The sequence below is a fragment of the Alosa pseudoharengus genome, unplaced genomic scaffold (genome assembly GCF_046254945.1).
Source record: "Alosa pseudoharengus isolate Yale_2024_CS ecotype anadromous, Long Island Sound unplaced genomic scaffold, YU_APseudo_1.1 YU_APseudo_1.1_scf_16, whole genome shotgun sequence".
In the NCBI taxonomy this organism is placed as follows: Eukaryota; Metazoa; Chordata; class Actinopteri; order Clupeiformes; family Clupeidae; genus Alosa; species Alosa pseudoharengus.
This window is the reverse complement of record NW_027468630.1, coordinates 30,579,557-30,600,118: the sequence shown is the minus strand read 5'-3', so window position 1 is coordinate 30,600,118 and position 20,562 is coordinate 30,579,557. Positions and strand designations below refer to the sequence as shown.

General features: G+C 44.6%; 1 protein-coding gene across 1 annotated transcript in view; it reads right to left on the bottom strand.

Moving 5' to 3' along the window:
• Positions 1-20,562, bottom strand: part of unc13c (unc-13 homolog C (C. elegans)) — a 90,645-nt gene that overhangs the window by 11,723 nt on the left and 58,360 nt on the right. Inside the window, exons 19-29 of the mRNA XM_076286624.1 lie at positions 16,346-16,472; positions 14,181-14,277; positions 13,404-13,547; positions 12,765-12,842; positions 11,255-11,332; positions 10,945-10,971; positions 7,169-7,257; positions 6,631-6,771; positions 5,902-6,025; positions 5,233-5,292; positions 1,465-1,545 (exon numbers count right to left, since the gene is read on the bottom strand). Coding sequence (XP_076142739.1) covers positions 1,465-1,545; positions 5,233-5,292; positions 5,902-6,025; positions 6,631-6,771; positions 7,169-7,257; positions 10,945-10,971; positions 11,255-11,332; positions 12,765-12,842; positions 13,404-13,547; positions 14,181-14,277; positions 16,346-16,472 — 1,046 coding nt within the window. The remainder of the gene's footprint in view (positions 1-1,464; positions 1,546-5,232; positions 5,293-5,901; positions 6,026-6,630; positions 6,772-7,168; positions 7,258-10,944; positions 10,972-11,254; positions 11,333-12,764; positions 12,843-13,403; positions 13,548-14,180; positions 14,278-16,345; positions 16,473-20,562) is intronic.

Sequence of the window (20,562 nt, the reverse complement as noted above, 5' to 3'; positions counted from 1 at the left end):
ACATGACAGAATAATTTGAGGCAGTGTGGTCTTAAGGAATTAGGAAAAGAGTTATACAAACAGTGGTAATTCAGTGAATCCTTGCCAATTGTGTGTGTTTAAGATTTTATCACACAAACACAACGAGGTAGTTGGCTTTGGTCTTGCAGAATTAGACCAATGAGTCCAAAAATGTCTTTCATCCCACTCAGTAATGAGCTGTTATTTCTTGACAATTTTATAGTTTAGGCAATTAAGATGTGTGTATAGAAAACTTGAAAAACTTGATGACAAATATAAACTATTCCTGAGCATGTGGCTTGCTGTGGAGCCTGGCTCACTTAGCCACAGGACAGAAGCCCAAAGGCCAGCAACAAGGTTCATTCAGGAGAAAAAAATGCTACACATAAACAGGCAACATTAAAGCATAATCAGCCATGCGATAATACATGGGCTCAAATAACCATTGAGTTGAATGGGTCTGTCCTGTAGTTATTGCTATACTTAAGGTTTTATACTGTCTTTTGTCATTTTCTTATATGACATCCTTTATCTAGCTCTATATTCGACAGTGTGCAGTGTGCCGTTTCACACCATATAGGCTGCGGGCAAAGAATGTTTAACTAAAACTGCATGCAGCCTTTTTAACTCTGACAGGCAAAATTCTCCTCAAGGCTTTTCGTAACTTCTTTAATTGGGTCTCCTCCCTGGAATACTGATGAAGTGAAAATCTCCACCATGATTGATCTAAAGAGGGAGGTGGTCTCCTTGGAGACGCGAGAATCAATTTAAGTCTTGGAGGTTTCGTGGGGCTGTGCTCACACAGAACACAGCTTGGGCCAACTCCTGGCAGTTGCCGTCCAAAAAATCTCCCCAATAATTACATGTGCACACCTGCCTGCGGATAGCAATAACAGCAGCATCTTACAACCACAGGGACGTTGGCCTCGCACATTTAGAGCAAGGTCAGGCCTCAAAAATACTCAGACCAATAAAACATACACAATGCAGCTGGGAAGCACGGCATGTGTGGGAGTGTGCATCTAACCTGAATCAAATAATCAGCAACCACACAATTTGAGCCTCATCAAAATACAGCACAGGTGGCTATCCAGAGTCATGCAATCATCTATTCTTGGGCCCACGCTTACGCCTAAGTACAAAAATAGATTAACGGGGAGAGGAGTGTTGGCGGAGGAGCAGTTAGGAATGAGATGTGAATGACATAAACCAGAGAATATTCTTCATTACAAACATGGCAGGCATTAAAGGAGCAAAAACGCTGGCTTCATGCATGCATGTGACTATCCGTCTGGGTAGGAGGTGCAGGTGAAGTGTGAAGTGTGTGCTCTCAGCCTGGACATGGAATGAGGGAGACAGACGGCTTGAGAAGGACAGATGGAGAGGGGAGTGATAGAGAGAGAGAGAGAGAGAGAGAGAGAGAGAGAGAGAGAGAGAGAGAGTGGGAGGGAGAGAAAGCAATACCTTGATTGTAGGAAGCACTAAATCCATGGCTGCACATTGGCGTGGTGTCAGGCTACGAGCCTCATCACGGATCACGTGTTCCTAACAGGAAGAGAGACACACACACACACACACACACACACACACACACACACACACACACACACACACACACACACACAAACACACACACCATCATCATTAGGTTCTCATCCAAGAAAATATATATAAAAAAGAAATGTTACATATCATGGCATGGCATTAATCATGAATCACGATGCATAATTAACAATTTATGGGCACTTGAACATAAATGACCATATGTTTCGAGTATACAGTCTCTTACGGGCTGTTAGTAATCTCAGGCAATACAGTTGGCCTTCATGTGAAGCCACACAGCCTCCTGTAAAATAAGGAACTTAATAACTGCTGTCAATCAACTGCCACAGTCCTGTCAATCATCACACCTGACCATAGCACCCTCCAGCAGGGGAGAGAAGAGGGCAAGGAGCCCAAGACAGTGCAATGTTTCTGCTATACGCTATAACAAATGACACCAGCTTTAATGCATGTTAGAAAATGGATTTGCTAAAAGCCTTGCTCTTGGTCAAGCATTACGTAATGCCATACAAATATGTCAGCCCGTGTGTGTCTATAATGGAAGGAGGTCATACAGCTGTTGGAGGGAAAGCCTGATGTACAGCTACGGCTCTAATCCTTCATGATGTCATGGAGAACACTTTGCCTAATCTTCTTCTGGACTCCAGGATATCCACAGGAATTCACAGTCCAGGTTTTTTCCCCTTTCTTGTTTTTTTCTTTTAAGGGGGAACATATCCAGAGCAATTAGAATGAGGGTCTGAACTCTGTAAGCTCCAACAGGAACTGCACCGTATGATGATGAAACTGATGTTGAAAGTAATCCTTTGATCAGCGGATTGGGACGTATACAAGATGTGTTGGCTCCTTGGACAGTCGGGAGCTGGGTTTCAATCAATAGCCGGAAGTGTGGACAAAGATGAGATTTGGTTTCCGCACCATGCATCTCCAGATTGGTTTGTGGTGTGTGTCTGTGTGTGTGGGAGTGTGTGTGATTGTGTGTGTGTGTGTGTGTGTGTCTGTGGTGAGGGTTGATACGGAAGAAGCTGTCCATCGATTTCTTTCACATTAAAGGTCACTTTTTTAAAGATCAGTTCCCATACAACAGTTTTAATGCTTTGTCGAAGTGTATTGATTAGGTGTTAACTCCCCCAGAATGTGCAGTGACGGGCCTGGGATTGGGAAGGGCCAGCCGTGCCCATTACTCTCTATTAAAGTCACAGCACAGTCACTGAGTTCACTAATAAGTCTGGAGACCAGGGCTTCTGAGCGCATGTACACACACAAACCTCTCATGCTTCACTGACCAAAGGAGCTTGATAAATTCCCCTTTTTGGAAAAGCAATTACGGCACATTTCGTAATTAGTGTTTCAACCCAGTGGCAAACTCATCATCTTCAACCTAATCAAATAGTGATATCATCTGTGCTACAGAAATTTTGATTTAGTATTGCTGGTATGCATTGAGAGTAAATAGTATAATTTAGTATTCTAAGAACTCTGCCAATTCAGTGGAAGGCATGCATATCTGTCTTCACCTCCCCCTTTCTTATGATTGCCAAAGGGTAAAGGTCCAGCACACCTTCAATATGCTAGACAAGTACCATATACATTACCACTTAGTTTGGCTTACTTCGCACTAATAACCCAACATGTCTCATATTTTCCACTAATGACTTAAAGTTCTGCTACTCTAGCCTTGGTCTGGTTCATTTCATTACTTTACACAAAAACAGCCTAAAATTACCTTTTAACTTTTAACTACCAGACTACATCGAGCACATTACACTCCACCACTGCGTGCCATTGGTCACTCACTGTGGTTTCCTCCCGCTCTCCTCACTATAGATTGATGCTATTGCAACTAGCTGCAAGAGACATACAGAATACACATGAAGCACATCCATCCTTGAGCCCTTCATGATCTGGGTACTTCTATACTGCACTCATGCAGCGTCTTTATGCACACTATATAAGCAAGCTTAGTATGCTTAACTCTTATTAAGCTTAGTATGCTTAACTCACTTTCATACTCCATTGCAATGACTGGATGCACTGAAAAAGCAGGCAGCAAAATTTCAAAGTACCAAGTGCTCTACTCTTTTAGTCACCTTCTCCACTTGCAACCAGTTCTTCCTTTTTTCCTCCTCCTCCTCCTCCTCCTCTCCTCACCCTCTCTGTCTCATCTACTGCAGTGAAACTGTATGTGGATTACTCCATGAAATTGATTATTAATACGATTATACCTCGTATCTGAAATGGAAATGGAAACTTCAAACCAGTAGGAATGTTCTTCTGCCCAGGAGTGTAAAGGACAGGTGTGATCAGACTCTAATCCCGTGCTGGGCAGGGAATGAGGAGCTGATAACCGACAGCGTCTGGGCTACTGTGTCTTAGACTGCAATTATTGCCACTGAGATCCTCAATGGAGAAGCCGGCTGGTAATGACAGGACTGTAATGATGGCTGAGAGCGTCTCGGTGCACTGCATAGACAAGAAAGTGGCTTTCAACAGGCAAGAAGCGACAGCAGGCTGCCAAGCCACCTGAGACCTGAGACTGTGTGCATCCTCTGAGGATAGTATGTACTCTCTCTGTTTTTGTCACAGACACTCTCTCTGTCTCTGTGTCTGTCTGTCTGTCTGTCTGTCTGTCTTCTCTCATTAACACAGACACAGACACAGTCACACACACACACGCACACACACACACACACACACACACACACACACACACACACACACACACACACACACACACACACACACACACACACACACACACACACACACACACACACACACGCACACACACACAGAGCTCTCTACAACCAGTGGAATGAACATGTGAACACACACACAGCAGTGGCTGTGCTGAGGTCCTATTTGTGCTGGGGCTATTTGATTGCCCAGCAGGAGTGTTGAGACGGTGGGCTGAGGGTAAGTGATTCGGACTGACACAAAGATACAGTGTGTAGGGGAGAGGCTCAGAACTGCCTCTCCCTCCAATCACACTGGCACAGGAGATGATCAGAATGGCCAAAAGCCTCCGTGTCATTTTTCAGTCTACAAACGTTCCTTTTATTGCCTGCTCTCTCCATCTCTTTCTTCTCCTCTCTCTCCTCTCTCTCTCTCTCTCCTCCCTTTCTCTCTCTCTCTGGTCTGAACAGAGAGCAGTTAGTGCAGGGTCATATTCATCTCCACCAGGGCTCATCTCATCTGCCTTCCCGACTCTAAACACATTCAGTGGGGGCAGAAACAATCACTCCACTACCCTCCCAGTGTCTCACCTGTTGGGCTGAGCTTGCCCCAGCTGCCGCCATCAAATCAAGTGTTTCATTTGAAATGCAGACGCTGGGAAGTGCAATTTTAATGCATATCTAATGTACTGCGTCCCTTAGATCACATAAGGCTATAAAACTGGCTCACTACAGAAACAAGATTTGGACTAGTGAATGGTAATGCATTTACTTGATGTTGCCCATTTGGGTCAGTATCAGCGGGGATACTACGTAATATAGAAAAGGCAATTGGTTCACATGTACGGTTTTTAAACACACTCTGGATGCATTGCAATCCTACAGATACTTGTAGAATAGTAGAACAAATCGCTTCTAAAGATTCCAGTTTCACACTTGGTAAGCACAATACACAGCAACACACAGCACGCAAAATACTAAGTATTCTCCTTACCTTCAGTTTTGATAATTGCCCCAAATCCTTTGCAGCACTAAATATCATCTGAGCTCCTTGCTGTTGTGAGAAAGAAAAAATAAATAAATACAAAAGGTGAACAATGATTCTTAATGACACAAACAAACGAAATAATTGCTAGAATTGTTCTGTGGTTTTGAGATTAAGAGGAACTCAGGCGCAGCATGAGCCCGAGCCATATCAGGGATTTTTTTTTGTGTTGGTGAATTTTTTACAGCCCATTGGCATTCAATGTGCATAAGCTACGCCGGAATATTCTTAATGCAGGTGCGCAGGGCGCTGTCAGTGTTTAATGCACTGAACAAAGCGAGGCAGCTCCATCTGGGAGCGGCTGATAAAAGCGCAGCCGTTGCTTGAGAGGCTAAGCCTGCAGCCTCCGAGGCATCCTCGCCAGGCCTGTCAGTGCCATGTCTACCCCACAGGTAAAGAAAGACTTTTTCCCGAGGTGTTGCACGAGAAAGCACCCCAAACACTGTTTACTTCTTGGGCTATTGATGCTGGCTTCAAAGCAAGGCTCGGGTGAGGCCTTTACATACATTGCTGCAATGAATCAGAGCAAGGCAATAGTGGGGGTGACACTTGATGGTAAATGTGAAAGGTGGCACTGGCAGAGTGTGAATCTCAGAGACGCGGGGTGTGATGGCTCACACTCTGGTCCGTAAGCGGAGGCAAGACGATCTGCCTCTCGATGGTGTTCAGCACGATTTTCCAAAGCTCCTTCAGCACCCGCTTCAGCACTGTCTTCTCGCAGATCTTGGCAAACAGCATCAAGCTGTAAAAAAATAAATAAAAACAGCACAGTTCCCACTTTGTCAACATCCCACCACGAAGCCCGAATGATTGTCAGTGACAGCACTGTGGTACTGAAGCTTCTGGTAGCAGTATTCAGTAATAAGCCAGGGTTCAGTAACCTCTGAGATGTGGTGCAGATGCAACTCCTTAATCTCTTACGCTGCTACGTCATGGCTTAAGAGGTAGTGGTGGAGGGGGAGCAGTTGGGGCGGGTGACATACTGTACACAAAAGAGGATTTAGCATTGCATATGATTACGAGACCTGGGGATAATTCTCTGATGGCCTCAATGTTACTCTGATAAGAGACTGGAGGAAAAGTGGTAACAATGGCAGGCTTTTTTTACAGCGACTTCCAGAGTTATGTAATCACGCATAACATTTAGTGCTGGGCGTATCATTTTAATTTGAGGATTTACCAGAGCAAATGAAAAACAGTATATTAATGCTAATCTCAAATGTTGCTTGATTGGAGACTTTTGTCCATGCAATTTTGCTTCCTTCCTCATCATGCGTCACTGACATCATTTTAGGTGTGTGTGTGTGTGTGTGTGTGTGTGTGTGTGTGTGGAGGGGTGAAACGTACTTCTTGTCCAGTAGGTCCATAAGAGGCCTCAGAACAGTCTCAGCATCCATAGCAGCATTACTCTTGTTGCCCACGTTGCCTTTAATCTGCACCAGCTCCTGATTCATTTGCTTCACACAATCCTCTATGACCGGCTTGAAACTGTAGGTCAGACACAAGGAACACACCATTTATAAAAGTCTCTCTGTGTGTGTGTGTGTGTGTGTGTGTGTGTGTGTGTGTGTGTGTGTGTGTGTGTACTGATGCAGCTTTTATGTTGTCCTTCTGGATTATCATCTTACCGGAAAACTCTCGACTATCTCTCATAATGTATACTCAAGGTAAGTGTCTGCTTCCTTTTTTATGGACACATACATCAAGTTAAAACACATTGTTTACTGAGATTTACTTAGCCATATTGTTGAGCTTTCCAAAGTACTTCATGTCTCTTTTAATTTATGTTTCAACAAGTCTACTGAGTGTGCGGAGAGCATCAGCACCGTGGCTGTCTGACATGGATGCCATCCAGGCTAAAGAACACCGGCTAGCGTGAGCTCACCTGGAGCCGAAGACCCCGCTCAGCTGGTCCAACACGGTGTTGAGCTTGTTCTGGAGCTCCTTCAGCAGCTCACTGGCCTCCCCATCCAGCTGGGAGAGACAGAGAGAGTGAGAAAATGCTTCACAGACACACACACACACACACACACACACACACACACACACACACACACACACACACAAACACACACACACACACACACACACACACACAAACACACAAACTAATACGGGAGAAAACAATATGTTCATGTTAATCTGAGTGAGAGAGAGCCAAGACAGAGGAGGTGCTGAGGGGGGTGGGGGGGGTGGGGGGAGTGAGCAGGAGACCTTCCTGAGAAATAAACTCAAGCAGCTGCCTTGGCGCACAGATTGTTTTGGGTGATGGAAGTTCAGTGAGTGCTAATGAACAATGCTTCCATCATCATCCAGGCCTGAATGTTTTTTTCCAGCTACGGTATGTCTGTGCCACATGTTGGATGATGGGCAGAAACTGACAGCGTACCTTGATGCATTAAGAGCTTGTAGTAAAAATTCACATCTTCTAAGAAAAGTAACCCATGTCACAAAACAGCTCTCAAGAGCCACCTTTTATCTAACGTCTATCTGTCACACATATAAAGAAAACCTGCCTTAAAGAGAAACAAACTGATTAACCAAATCATGGACATTACAATGACAAAATTATACAATCTAACCCAATCAAAGACCTAACATCCTCAGGCTGAAGAGAAGCTGGACCTTTATTTGATCTCATTCCTCTGACTCCTCTCTGCCCTTATAATTCATCCCCCAAGTAGCCCCACCACCTCTGGAGTGCATGGCTGATCATCGCGGGTACGAGTCGCGCTTTCACACATGTAATCTTCCGGCCAGTTTGGCTGCAGATTTGAAATATTGCTGCCAGTATGAAGTGTTGATTAAAGGCTTACAAAAGTGTTCAATCACTGCAGTGCTATACACTGGAACAGGCAGAGTACAGCAATGCACCATTCTTTAATGAGTTTGAGTGGGATGTGAGAGGAACATTATCTGTGGCGCAATAAGGTGTAGAGTCTGCTGTGCATTTTCAGTAAGCCTTTCTCAAGGTGATTCTGTCAGGAGGTTCAATAGGGATAAAATATTAAAGCCAAAGGAATTGCATCCAGTCTAACTAAAGGTGCATAAACAAATAGCAACCTCCCACATAGTATGTGAAAAGGAGATATGCTGGAAAATATGCTACACCCTTAAGCATCTGCAAACATACAGTATATATTTGTGTGGGACTAGATTTGTGTGAGATTTGAATGTTGTATACTGTAAATATATTGTTTCTAAACTAGCGAAACACCTGTGTAATTATTTCATCTGGAGGATGGTTCCATTGATAAATAGGGCAATGGCCACTCATGAGTAGCAAAAGCTAAAGTCTGATAAAATGTTCATCTCTCTGATATATAATTTATACTGAGGAAGACAGCGATCTTCTATGTCTATGTGAGGTCAGCTGGCCTCTTCAAGTGTGTGACCTCACACCAGAACTGGCTTTTATTCTCTGAAACCTCTACTGACACTTCAGCTTGATGTGGCTACAGTACGGTTCAAATGGGGGTGTCACGTTCTGAATTCAGACCAAGAGGATCGTGGAGGAGGGGGGGCTGGGAAGATGCTGCTCTTGCTGAGCATGTCTCCGGAAGCGGCTGCCAAGGTCCTCATGTGTTACAGATCAGTGCACTGCATTCAAGTAAAAAATGGCCAAGCTAACAACATCCATACATTTCAGTGTTGTAGGGCCATGTTACATTGGCAACAATCCCCCATATGCAATAATGTGCTTTGGTATACGTCCCTTACAGCTGTGCAGTGCTATGTGGCTAAATTAAAAATAATGATTTTTGTGGGTGTGTAATACTGTATCCAGATAAGTTTGAATTGAGTTGATTTGACAGGAGGTAATTTCCATGTAAATGTTAACTGATATATTTACCAAATCACACCAGACGTGAAGTCAAAACAGTGTAAAATGATTTAAAACAGGATGGACATGGATATTTCATTGAAGAATAAACAATGTCAGTCATAGTCAGTCTTGTTAGCATAAAGCAGAAGGAATTTGCACAGAAAGGCAGTGCAATGGTTTTCCAATTGGGGTTGTCCTGAGCAGTTAGCTAAGAGAGGTCACCTGCTTTGACAACTCTATATGACCAAACACTGCATATATAGCAGGTTGGAGAGACACTAAAAGTATCCCTAATGACATGTCACATATCCTATAAAAATGTGTTCACCGTGGCGTGACGTAAGCAAGGTTATAGCTTCTAAAATATTAAGAGACAGTGGTCAAGAGAAGAGAGGATACCTGAAGCTAAAGGTGTGCGTTTGGCTCTAAGTGTTGGACCCAATTATAAAACTCTTACTCCCTTAAGACTGAATGGGATCATAAGGACAGTGGATAAAGAGAGGGGCAACACTTTGGCTTCAAATATCAGAGCAAAGTTTAAGTTCTGCAATTAATTTCCTGGACTGTTAGCGATCTGTTATTTATAATTTTGTGATAACACTCCTCCATAATTGCGTTTTTTCTTTGACTTTGCTAATTGCTTTGGGAACGCCATCCCTTCTACGGCTAAGTGTTTTACTGGAGAGTTTGGCTGCACAGAAAGTCTCTGCCCAAGCAGCAAGCTTTGATGTAAAGAAGGTCTAGCTTCATTAACCCATTTACTCCTAAAATGCCTGCTAAAAACGCCTATAGAATCCTATGGCATTCTAGACTAAATAACCTTATTTCCTGAGGGTTTTCTGGAAACATACTAAAAATTGTCAACGTCTAGCAAAATTTAATATCTAAGCCTCTGTAGCACCTAGAAACATGACATAAAAAGTATGCTGCGCTACGCAGCATCCAGCGGGAGGGTCAATGTTGCGCTACGCAGCATCCATCGGGAGGGTCAATGTTGCGTCATGCAGCATCCAGCGCGAATGGGTTAATAAACCCCACATCACAAGCTCCAAACTGCGCTTTCAGATTTATCACAAATGTTGAACCCATGGTTCTAAATCAGTGATTTTCCACATGCATAATATAAGCAACTACAAAATAGTTGTCCATGTTTTGTGTGAGTCTGCAGTGGTGTGGTGTAAATTACAAAGCATTCCATTTGTGGCTGCAGTGAGGACGTGGCACGACGTGTGTGACAGCAGTGACACTCTCGGTGTGAGCTGTAGGCAGAACGGGGAACGTGTGAGAGAAAGTGTGAGATAAGCTCATCAAACCCTGGCGGCAAACGTGTCAGGCTGCATTCTGTGACTGGGGTGAGGGAAAATGAGGAATGATGATCAAAACGGAGATCGAGCGCCACTGCATCTCCAAACTGGTGACACCCGCTGCTAAATTAGCCATTAGCGCTGTAGTGTGTTTGGACATGGGGGGTTGGAGGGGTGGCACAAAAAGACAAGCTATAAATAAAAGTGTGATTGGGTGTTTCAGATCCACCCAATCTGAAAGATGTTGAAAATGGCTTTGGCTTTCAGACAGGGAAAGTCAACAAAGTCTGGTGGCCCCCGTGCTTTTTGGAGCCTCTGAGAATGGTTGTTTTTGCAGCACACTTGGCACATGCCAAGTTATTTTAGCAGTTGTGACACATGCTCCTGACAGAGGTGAGAACAGAGGCATGGGGAAGCGGGAAGGAGGGGGGGGGGAGGGTTGTGTGTGGGGGTGGCACAGGAGGCCAGGAGGGATGGGGAGGTGGCGTGCTTTCAGTGGCGATGGCGATGCAGGAGGGCCCGTTCACACACCTTGCAGAAGGCCACCACCCCTTCCTCCTGCCGCACACAGCACGGAGAGAATGGGAGACAGAAACAGACCACAGGAGACAGGCACTCATTTCACATTGGTTAGAAGGACAGACGGACAGACAGACAGACAGACAGACCAGAACACCAGACATGCAAACTTCATGTCACGAGGAGGGTTACCGCGACACTGTCAAGGACACAGGACGGGTGTTAGAGGTGAACAGACAGGGTTAGAGAGGACAGCATCCATTCATCTATTCAGCCAATGCTACAGGGGCCGCCATCGGTCCCCCAGCAGACCAATACATACCTGCTTCCCTCCCATCGATTCAAACATCTTCTCGAGCTGGACTCGAAGCTGCTGGATGTTGTTGAGCAGGATACAGGGCTGTCGAGCAAACCAGAAGAAAATGAGAGGATTTCTGGAGTCATCCTCTTTTTTTAGCCAGCTAGGCATACTGTATGTGTGAATTGATTTCCATCCATATCATCAGACTATTCATGCATGCTATCATTAAATCTATACCGACTGAGGAGCCCATGATAGGTCAGAGATAATACATTTAAATTCAGAAATCCATTTTCATGCTAAAAAGCTATTCACATATTCTATTACAAACTTTCAAAAAAATGTTTCTTGTCTACCTATAAGATTTTTTTTCATGTTCTTTTATCCGTTTCCTCCCCGAACAGAAGATTTGATTTTTTAGTCAAATCAGTTTTATAGAAGCACTCAGAGACACCAATAAAGCATCTTTAGAGGGGTAACAGTGTGTCCATATGAATAAGCTGGTGATGTGTGTGGACTTGAGCATGTGTGGACCTGGACAACACAGCATGTCTCTTCAAGAGCCTAGACTGACAGATATATGACTGTCCTCATCTGTCTGAGTACTTAAAACAATTACCACCGTGATCTATGCCAGACTTGCCAAGGTCACATGTCAGCCCACTGATTTATCTCCTCACAGGACTTCAGATGCTTATTAAGAGGCTGGAAATCTGCGCAACAGTGAATTTCAAATGGCTTTATTGTTCACAAATGGAATGGAAATTGTGTGGCTGCTGTGAGGCGACAGATGATCCGAGACAGTAACCTCACTAAAACATGTAACATGCTATCGTCAGGGAGTGTAGAAAGCCCTGTTTAATTACTGAGATGATTTATTGGGGAAGTACAACTTTAAAGGTGGTGATCACATGAGGTTTTTCAGAGTTGAGCAAAACTGTCAATTAGGGAAAGAGAAAAGCAATGGGGCACAGCACACTGATGAGAGAGCATGCCGTACAGAGAAGGACCGATAGCGAGAGAGGAAGACAGAGCCAGAGATACGCCTTTAATTAATGTCTAACACCAGCTTCCTCTGTGGACCTGTCACACTTTTAAAAGAAACATCTGTCATCCGCCTCTGACTGATAGCGAAAGCATTATACTTTACTGTTAAAAGAAAGCAGATTGCATGTCATTTGCTGTAGAACCTGTCTAGTCTTTGTCCTGCCCCCTCTGTCACAGAAAACAAAGAAAATAAAGTGAAATGAATGAGCAGTGTACTACAGAAATCTTGTTCAGGCAGAGCACTGCACGAGACATGCTTTCTCCTCTGTGGAGACAAGTCACTGGGCATGTTTGAGCACAGGCCTGCTGGCCAGATAGCTGAGCTGCAGATCTACCTAATGGGCCGGTCACAGTTCAACACAAACCTCAGCGCCTCACTAAGCCTCGCTGCGGTCACCATGGAAACAAGGGAGTAGGATGCCCCACCAAAGACAACAATACTAATGTCTGATGTACCAAAAAAAGACGAGTAGATGATGCTTACCACTTTCTCTTTACTTGCATGCAAGGGGAAATCCTTGGATATGATTGCAGCATATTGCAAAAGAACTTTGTTGATGGTCTACAAAGGAGAAACAGACAAGAACTCAGCTGGGAGCTCAGACTGACAGCTGGAGACATAGGATTTGGCACTGTACCTTAAAATGTTGATAAAAGAGCACAAAAGACAACAGCATTCTACATTCTGCTAACACTGACATATCTGACTACAAACATCAAGACATCCTCTTTACTTAGCATCCAAGAAAGGAATATAAAGAAGGTAAGCATTAAATACATAAGTTATGCATTTAAATACATTTTTTAAATAAGAATACATGTTTTGCCCATTTAACTGTTGTAATTGATTGCTAGTGCCAAATCTAATAGAAGAATCATCTGTCACAGCTTTCATTAAAAAATTAAACATTAATTATCAAAGCTTATAAAGTTATAATTAAAAATCTAAATTATATTCTAACTTTCATTCCTACCGGTACTTAAAATGTGATCTATATTTGAAAATAATAATTATTAATTGAAAATTCAACATTCTGCAAATTAGTATCCACCTCCATGTTACATACATTACCCCTATGACTGTGATAGTGTGAAAATACACATGTGCTGGCACTTCACTCACATTTGCAAATCGCCGCATAAAGTGGGCCAGCGCGTGTGGGTTGGGGCACTCCAGCTTCTTGATGATCTCAAAGCTCTGATTGAGCTGCGTGAACACGTCCACCACCGAGCAGGAGAAGAGAGCGTGCTCCGACGTCACCTGGAACTGGAGGTGTGAGGACAAGAGCAGAGATGACTGCTGGTGAGCACAGGAGCGAGGCGTGTTACGGATGTGTGGCTTGTGCCGAGTGCTCTGCGTCCCTTACATCGTGTACAAAGGCAATTTTCATTTCTCTCTCTGTATCCTGAAATTGACTATATGTTTTCTCAATTATAATTAGGACTGTTGCTCATCACTCCTGTGCAAATGCACTGCCTAACTTGTGCAAATGCACCTCCTAATAAACCTGTTTTATCAACTGGATTTAATTATTGTGATAAAAAAACTTTTGAGGATTGTATGCAATTAATGTATGAATCCAATCAGCCCCATAGTTCCAACCATCAGTTTAGCACACAAAGTCAATCCTGCTATGAGCCTCTGAGTACAATATGTTGGACCATGATGCAGTGAGACATTATTTTTAATGAAAATATTAAACTGCTTAAACTCCTCATACTGTATGTTCTTACTGGAGCTTAGTTAAAACAGGATGAGGATGAGGATGATGAGGATGAAACATCCAAGCAAATGTTTCAGGTAAACGTACAGTATTAAGCCCATTTTAGCCTGCTGGGATGGATGACGAGCACACGTCTCAGTTGTGTGAGTGGTCTTGAAAAGTAAGCGAGTACTTACCCCGTCTTTCTTATCCCTCTCGAGAGCACCATTAAGGAAGTCCATGGCCACGTCCTCGTTCTCATCGAGCCACTGAATAACAAAAGGCTCGAACCACCTGCCAGAGAGAGAGAGAGCGCAACGCGTCAGGTCGCAGTAATGCTTCGTGATCCTGTCGCAAAATCCCTCACAGACACCGTTCCCCAGGAGGGCTGTGGGCTCCGACCCCCATTACAGCAATTAAGGGTGTGCTGAGGGATGGAACAGCCGGCAGAGAGGACATCCGCCAAGCCTGCTGCTGCTGCTGTGGCTCACTTTGTATTTTTCTCGACTAAGCTGTTTTTGGGGAGTTTTATAATGATAGGCTGTGCAGCCCAGACCTCATTAGAAAAACAACAACAAAAAAAGCTTTGTGCCACTGTCTCAACTCCATTCATTTCCAAAGCTGTGTGGACATGGCACCTCAAAAGTGCCAATCAACATCTGCACCGAGGTAATGATGGGGTGTGCACCCACATGCACGCAGGGGCTGTGAGGGGATGGCTTGTGCTGCTGAGATAACATGCAGGCCGTGTGGCTACAGATCCGACCGCTGATTGATATGGAGAGCAACAGCAGCAATGGGGGAAGGCTGGTAGAGCAGGTGTTCAAGTGACACAACTCCTAAAAGCTTTCCACGTAGCAACTTCCAGCATTTCATAAATCTGTGTGGGAAGGACTCCAATTCATGTTCAGATTTAGCTCAATAAGCGAGGCATTTTTAATATTGGTAGGCAACATCTTGCACGGTGGAGGGCTTGCTTGTCACAATATATTATGAATCCAAGGAGAGATTTACAACATTTAAAAGGCATTAATGCAAATCAATGCAGACTGAATTAATATCTAGGCAGTAAAGCATGTTGATTTGGAGACAGTCATAATGTTGGGAAGAACAAAAGGGCAGAAGGCCAAAGCAACGTGCATGCATTAAGCAATAAGGACAACCAGCCGAGACACGCACAGGTACGGGGGAGCAGAGGTGAGGGTGAATACCTCATTAGCAAAGTGAGTTTTAGTGTGGACATAATGAAAAACACATACACATACTGTACAGTATGTCCGTGCAATGAATGAAAGAAGGTTCTATAGTGTGCTGGAGTGGCGCAGTAAAGAGTGCCCAGGTGGAGGGAGCAGTGCTGTAGTGCTCCAGCACGGTGGAGGGGCATGATGTGAAGAGGAGTCCAATGGGGGGCTGAGGAGAGAGCAGCACAGAGGCCCACAGTGCTTGGCGCCCTGTTGAACTGTGCAGAGCAGCTCTGTGAAATGCTGGAAAGCAGCGGACACCGCAGAGGGTGGAGTAAAGAGACACTGAGCGTTTTATAGGAGCAGCACTTCACAGGCACACAGCACAGCGTCCATGGGGAGAGAGAAACAGGCTTCAACACACATACACACACACAAAGAGAGAGAGAGAGAGAGAGAGAGAGAGAGAGAGAGAGAGACATATTCACATAGAACTGGAAAAAGTAAATAAAATGGGAAGAGCACATGGCTTCCCCCTTGTGCCGTATGGTAATTGCATCATTATGATGATGCTCTCCAGAAGTGTGTTGCAGGTGATTCCAGCCAGACTCCCAGTCAGACAGCATGCAGACTCCGGCCGGAGAGATTAATAATAATAATAATATCTAGCAGGCGAGGAGTGGAGGAGGCGCGGCGCTCCAATCGCTGCCTTTGGGAAAATCGATTCCTCTCAAGGTGTTGTTTGACTGACAGGCCGGGCGCATCGCTCGCCATCCTGTCCTGGCTGTCACCGTCTCCCACACACACTCATCATTCAGCCTAATGGATTGGATGCTATTTCACCAACAACGGGCGCGCATGAAAGGGCAATGTGTTTCTACACGTGTATTACAAATACATGACTTGTAATGCAAGAGGGGATCACCCTTGTGGCACACTGTGTGCGAGCTCTAGGTCATGCGTTCACTTGGACTTCAGAATTTAAGTGCTGTGACAGTGCATGGGAGAGGAGAGAGGGAGTCGGCATGACTGGTACGGAAAGAAGAATGGCCACATGAGTAATACGACATCCATATATAAATATATAAAGAGAGGGCTGAAGAAAGGAAGCCACAAAGTGAGTGGAATATAAAGTCACACAAGACAGACACGATGCCAGTGGGGTGAGCGTGAATACCTACAGAGAATACTCCGGTGGGATCCCCTTGAACGCTGGCAGATCTCGGACGTACTCATTATGGAACCATTTGACTTTGAAATGCAAATTCATGTACTCCGTGCTTTTGCATAGACGATGTTTATCGTGCTCTGCAACAGAAAAGGTGACATAAAGAGAATACAAATACGTTAACATGAGACACTTTAATGGTGATCAGCATACATCACTCACTCTGCATACAGTATGTAACATGTCTTTATGGGTTTGATTGTGATTACACATTATACATGATTGTTTTAAATGTTTAAGCATACAACTCTGTGTAACAAACAAGTCTCATACTTTGGGCAAGAAAAATAAGAATTCTTAAATTAAGAGTTCCTCTCTTTAGTGTCATCATGCACATCTCATAATGAACAAAAGCAGAGGCTGCCCCCTCTTTAGCCCCCAAATAATACACATACCAATAAACTCTGTCAACTGGCATGTTCACGCTACAGACAAGGTAATAGATGATTTCATTTCAGATAGTTCAGCGGTTCAAAGGAAAACATCCCAAAACAACCCTTAGATGTACTGCTACCATTTTGGTACGTGCAAATTCAAAAAGAATGCTTAAACCTCTTTAACAGTGGACTCTGTGCTGCAGGGAGCTGTGTAGCCATTTGGAAAAAATCACAAGAAAGGGGAGGGGGAAAAAAGAAAGGCATGTTTTCATGTAGCTTCCCCAGCGCATCTCGTTTGTTCTGGGGTGCGGACCGGCTGCTGTGTTCAAAGCCTCCTAATTAAAATGAGCACTTTTACAGTCCATCCACTGTCCCTTTACATACCCTGCAAACAGCCAGCCAGTCCCTTTAAACTGCAGCAGTGCAACTCTAAGCAGCTCTTTGGCTGGCCCTGCTGCTCTGAGCTGTGTCTATTTACCACAATATATGCTGGCGGCTCTCATTCAGTATTCAGTCAGATATAAGGAACTAACCCTAAACCAACGAGTGGCCACCATTCTGGCTCAATGGACTTGACAGCAGATGAGACGGTGCCGCGGCCCTTCAGGCCTAATATTGAGCCCTCAGGAACAAATAGGAACAACATGTAGTGAAGAGAGATTTCAAGCCCGAACCAATAGCCTCATGTTCACAATATTGGGAGAGGCAGGCAATCTCAAACTCATGTCAGGGAGCCCTGTGTTTAAAATCAGCAAGGTTTATGGTGACGCTGGCATGACCTTGGCAGTGAGAGGCATTCCAAATAGGACCTGACTCAGGACTTAATGAAAGTTAGATTGGGTGAAGGCTGCCCCATATGGATTTTCTTGTGGACTGGACAGTAGACATCGCAGCTTCTCTGTATTGAATGAGAAAAAACGTCAAGAGACAAAAAGGATACTAGCTGACAAGTCAAGGAGAGAAAATGCGCTAGAACACTGGCAGACAAACTAATAGAAATGAAGAGGGAACGGAACGGAACAGAGAAAAAGACAAGAAAGCCAATGCAGATTACAGACTGTGTCTGCTGCAGTGTGCAGTATAGCAGCTCATCTGCCAATTTGAATGGATATGAGCAACACCTCAGCCAGGCAGGTAGCACTGTCAGCACTTGCCCATTGAACTTGCCTTGCCTTGCCTTGCCTTGCCCATTGACTGCTATCTGCTTGACAGATTGAGGGACGACCAAACATCGACCTTAAATGCTTGTCTCCTCTGATCTCCTGATACATTTGAAATTCATCCATTCTCCCTCATTCGGCTCCGTCCAGGGATCTGGTCACCCTGTGCTGTGTGTAGTCTTGGACCAATGAGAGTGCAGCTCAGTACGTTGACTGATTTAGACAATAATGGCACTGCTTTTCCTGAGTCTTTTATTGTCCCCCTGCGGCCATTTACAGCCATAGTGACGGTTAGAATGCGCCCCAGTTAATCATTGTGGGCATAAAATAAACATTTTTACAAAATAGCTTTTGACATAGGAGGCATTCACAATAAACATTGATAAAAGTTCCCTTTGCACACATTAATTATTCAAATGACTCAATCCATATTTTAGCCATCTACTGGAACACACACACATACACAAGTCGACACTGGTACAAAAAGATCTGACTGTGTGCTGGGGATGTAAACATAAAAGCCATATTTAGAATTGCAAAGTAGAGACCACCAGTATGTCCAATCAAAAATCAACAGAATCCTGGACAAAAGCCATTTCAAGCACACTGTTACAGGCAATATGTGATGGTGGAATTCAAGGTTTTCACTATAGGAATGCTTCTGTGTTTGGGAGAGAGAAGTGAGAAAGAGCATAATGACTTTCCCCTTGAACATCAAAGGGCCTATAATCCATGTTTTCACCTACAGTATACATTCACGCTTTCTGCTACAATAGCAAACCCAATCACCACCTGGATGCTTGCCACCATATTAATACCATGAAGCTGACAGTTGTCTTTCCACAAATCCCACAGATTTTCTTCATGGGAGAAATGGAGGCATTACAAATCCTTTGTCACTTTGGCAACATACAGTACATTTCCCTGTTTCGAGTCTTTGTTGTTCTAACGGATGTGCCGTACCTTGAGATCCTGAGCATTTGTCTGCCCATCGTGCAGCGAGTATCCTCAGTCCTGTGTGAACTAGGAGGGAAACTCATGGCGGGGAAATGTGATCCGGTGTGACGGTGCCACTTTGATAACTCGGCTGAGTAGGCACTGCGGGCATCTCGGTGGTTGAGTGTGGCAGAGGCGTGGGCTGCGCACGCTGTGATGGGCAGAGCAGAACCGGGGCAGCCCTGAGCCCCAGTTGCCCAGGCGGGTCGATGCCCACAACCCAAAGCCCTCCAACGTGCCCACCCCCTCCTCTGCGCTCCAGGCTGCTCCCGTGTGATGTAACTACACCGCTTCCTCTTTAAACCAGGAATAGCGAGCCTACATACTAGGATGCGCTTCCCAGTGGAGGCATATAGGGGCCTCTTGACTGACATGAATGAGGACAGGTAGTCTGGAAGATTCTGAAGGTCAACTCTCCTGGGTCTTCTGTGGATGTCTCCACTGGAGTGTATCCATGGCTGCACATACCGAACAACGGACCATGGAGAGCAGTGTAACAGCTATACACAAAAAACTCTGTGGGTACTGACAGAAAACTGGGCAGTGTAGGTGGAACACTGCCAGCTGAGAGACTGACCACCCCCATCACAGCACATTTACACAGTTGAATATAATGACATTGACTGTGGTGGGGCACAGCAGAGGTTTTTCCATCCTTGATCTTCAAAGGTAAATTCATGATCCAGTCTAATATCTCTAACTAATGAGTCTCTAAACAGGGTTTTATTGAGTGCAACCCACAGATGCTGGAGTCATTTGATGCCTCAGGCAGAGCATTTGGCCTTTGATGCGTGTACAAAATTTCCCAAAAAGTTAAGTGCATTTGACATTCTAAAGCTGGCCTGGGAAGATTCAGGAAAACTTAGAATGATCTAGAAGGCTGAAAGGGAGTTGGAAGTTCATCTCAATATGCCAAAATGACTGTTGATGTTTCATAAGCTTTAACTGTGGCCAAATGTTAAGCTTGTGTGGTCTACCTGCAACATTCAGCTAGAGGCATGTGTGAGTAAATCCGCTTAAGGGGGGCCAAGTCATGTCCTACCTAAGGTTTACAATCTCTTGCTTTTGGCATGCAATCATTTCCCTGACACTTCTTTAAACATTTCTTCCACTTGACAGAAGTGAACATAACAGGGAGGCCAAATAAAATGCTCTGCTGGCATCATCAGCCGAAGGGGGATGTTTGGACAAAGACACCTACAAACAAACAGTGCAGACAGATCTGGCGCTGCTACTGCAGAGAGGGTGGGTGGACACGCCTGCACAGACTCATTTGTTGTGCGTTGCTAATAACTGGACTGCCACCGTCATCCAGTCGGGCGCATCGGCTCCGAGATGGGAGTGGACGTTGAGTGAGGTGCGCCGTTCGTATATCTCGGGCAGTCACACCTAAGACAGACAGCTTCCTGGAGAGCCCCCATTTCCCCAGGACACCATCAGTCAAGAGATGATGACAAATTTCATGCTTTCGTGACGAGAGCTGCCTGTCAAAAGCAGTTAAAGCATGCGGAAAGGGAAGGAGATGGGCCTAGGATGCTCCCTCAGATGGGGTGTCTATGAGTGTGAACGCGATCTTTTATTATGTGTATGAGCACAGGCAGTAATATAGACAATCTGACAGCAATACAGATCACTTC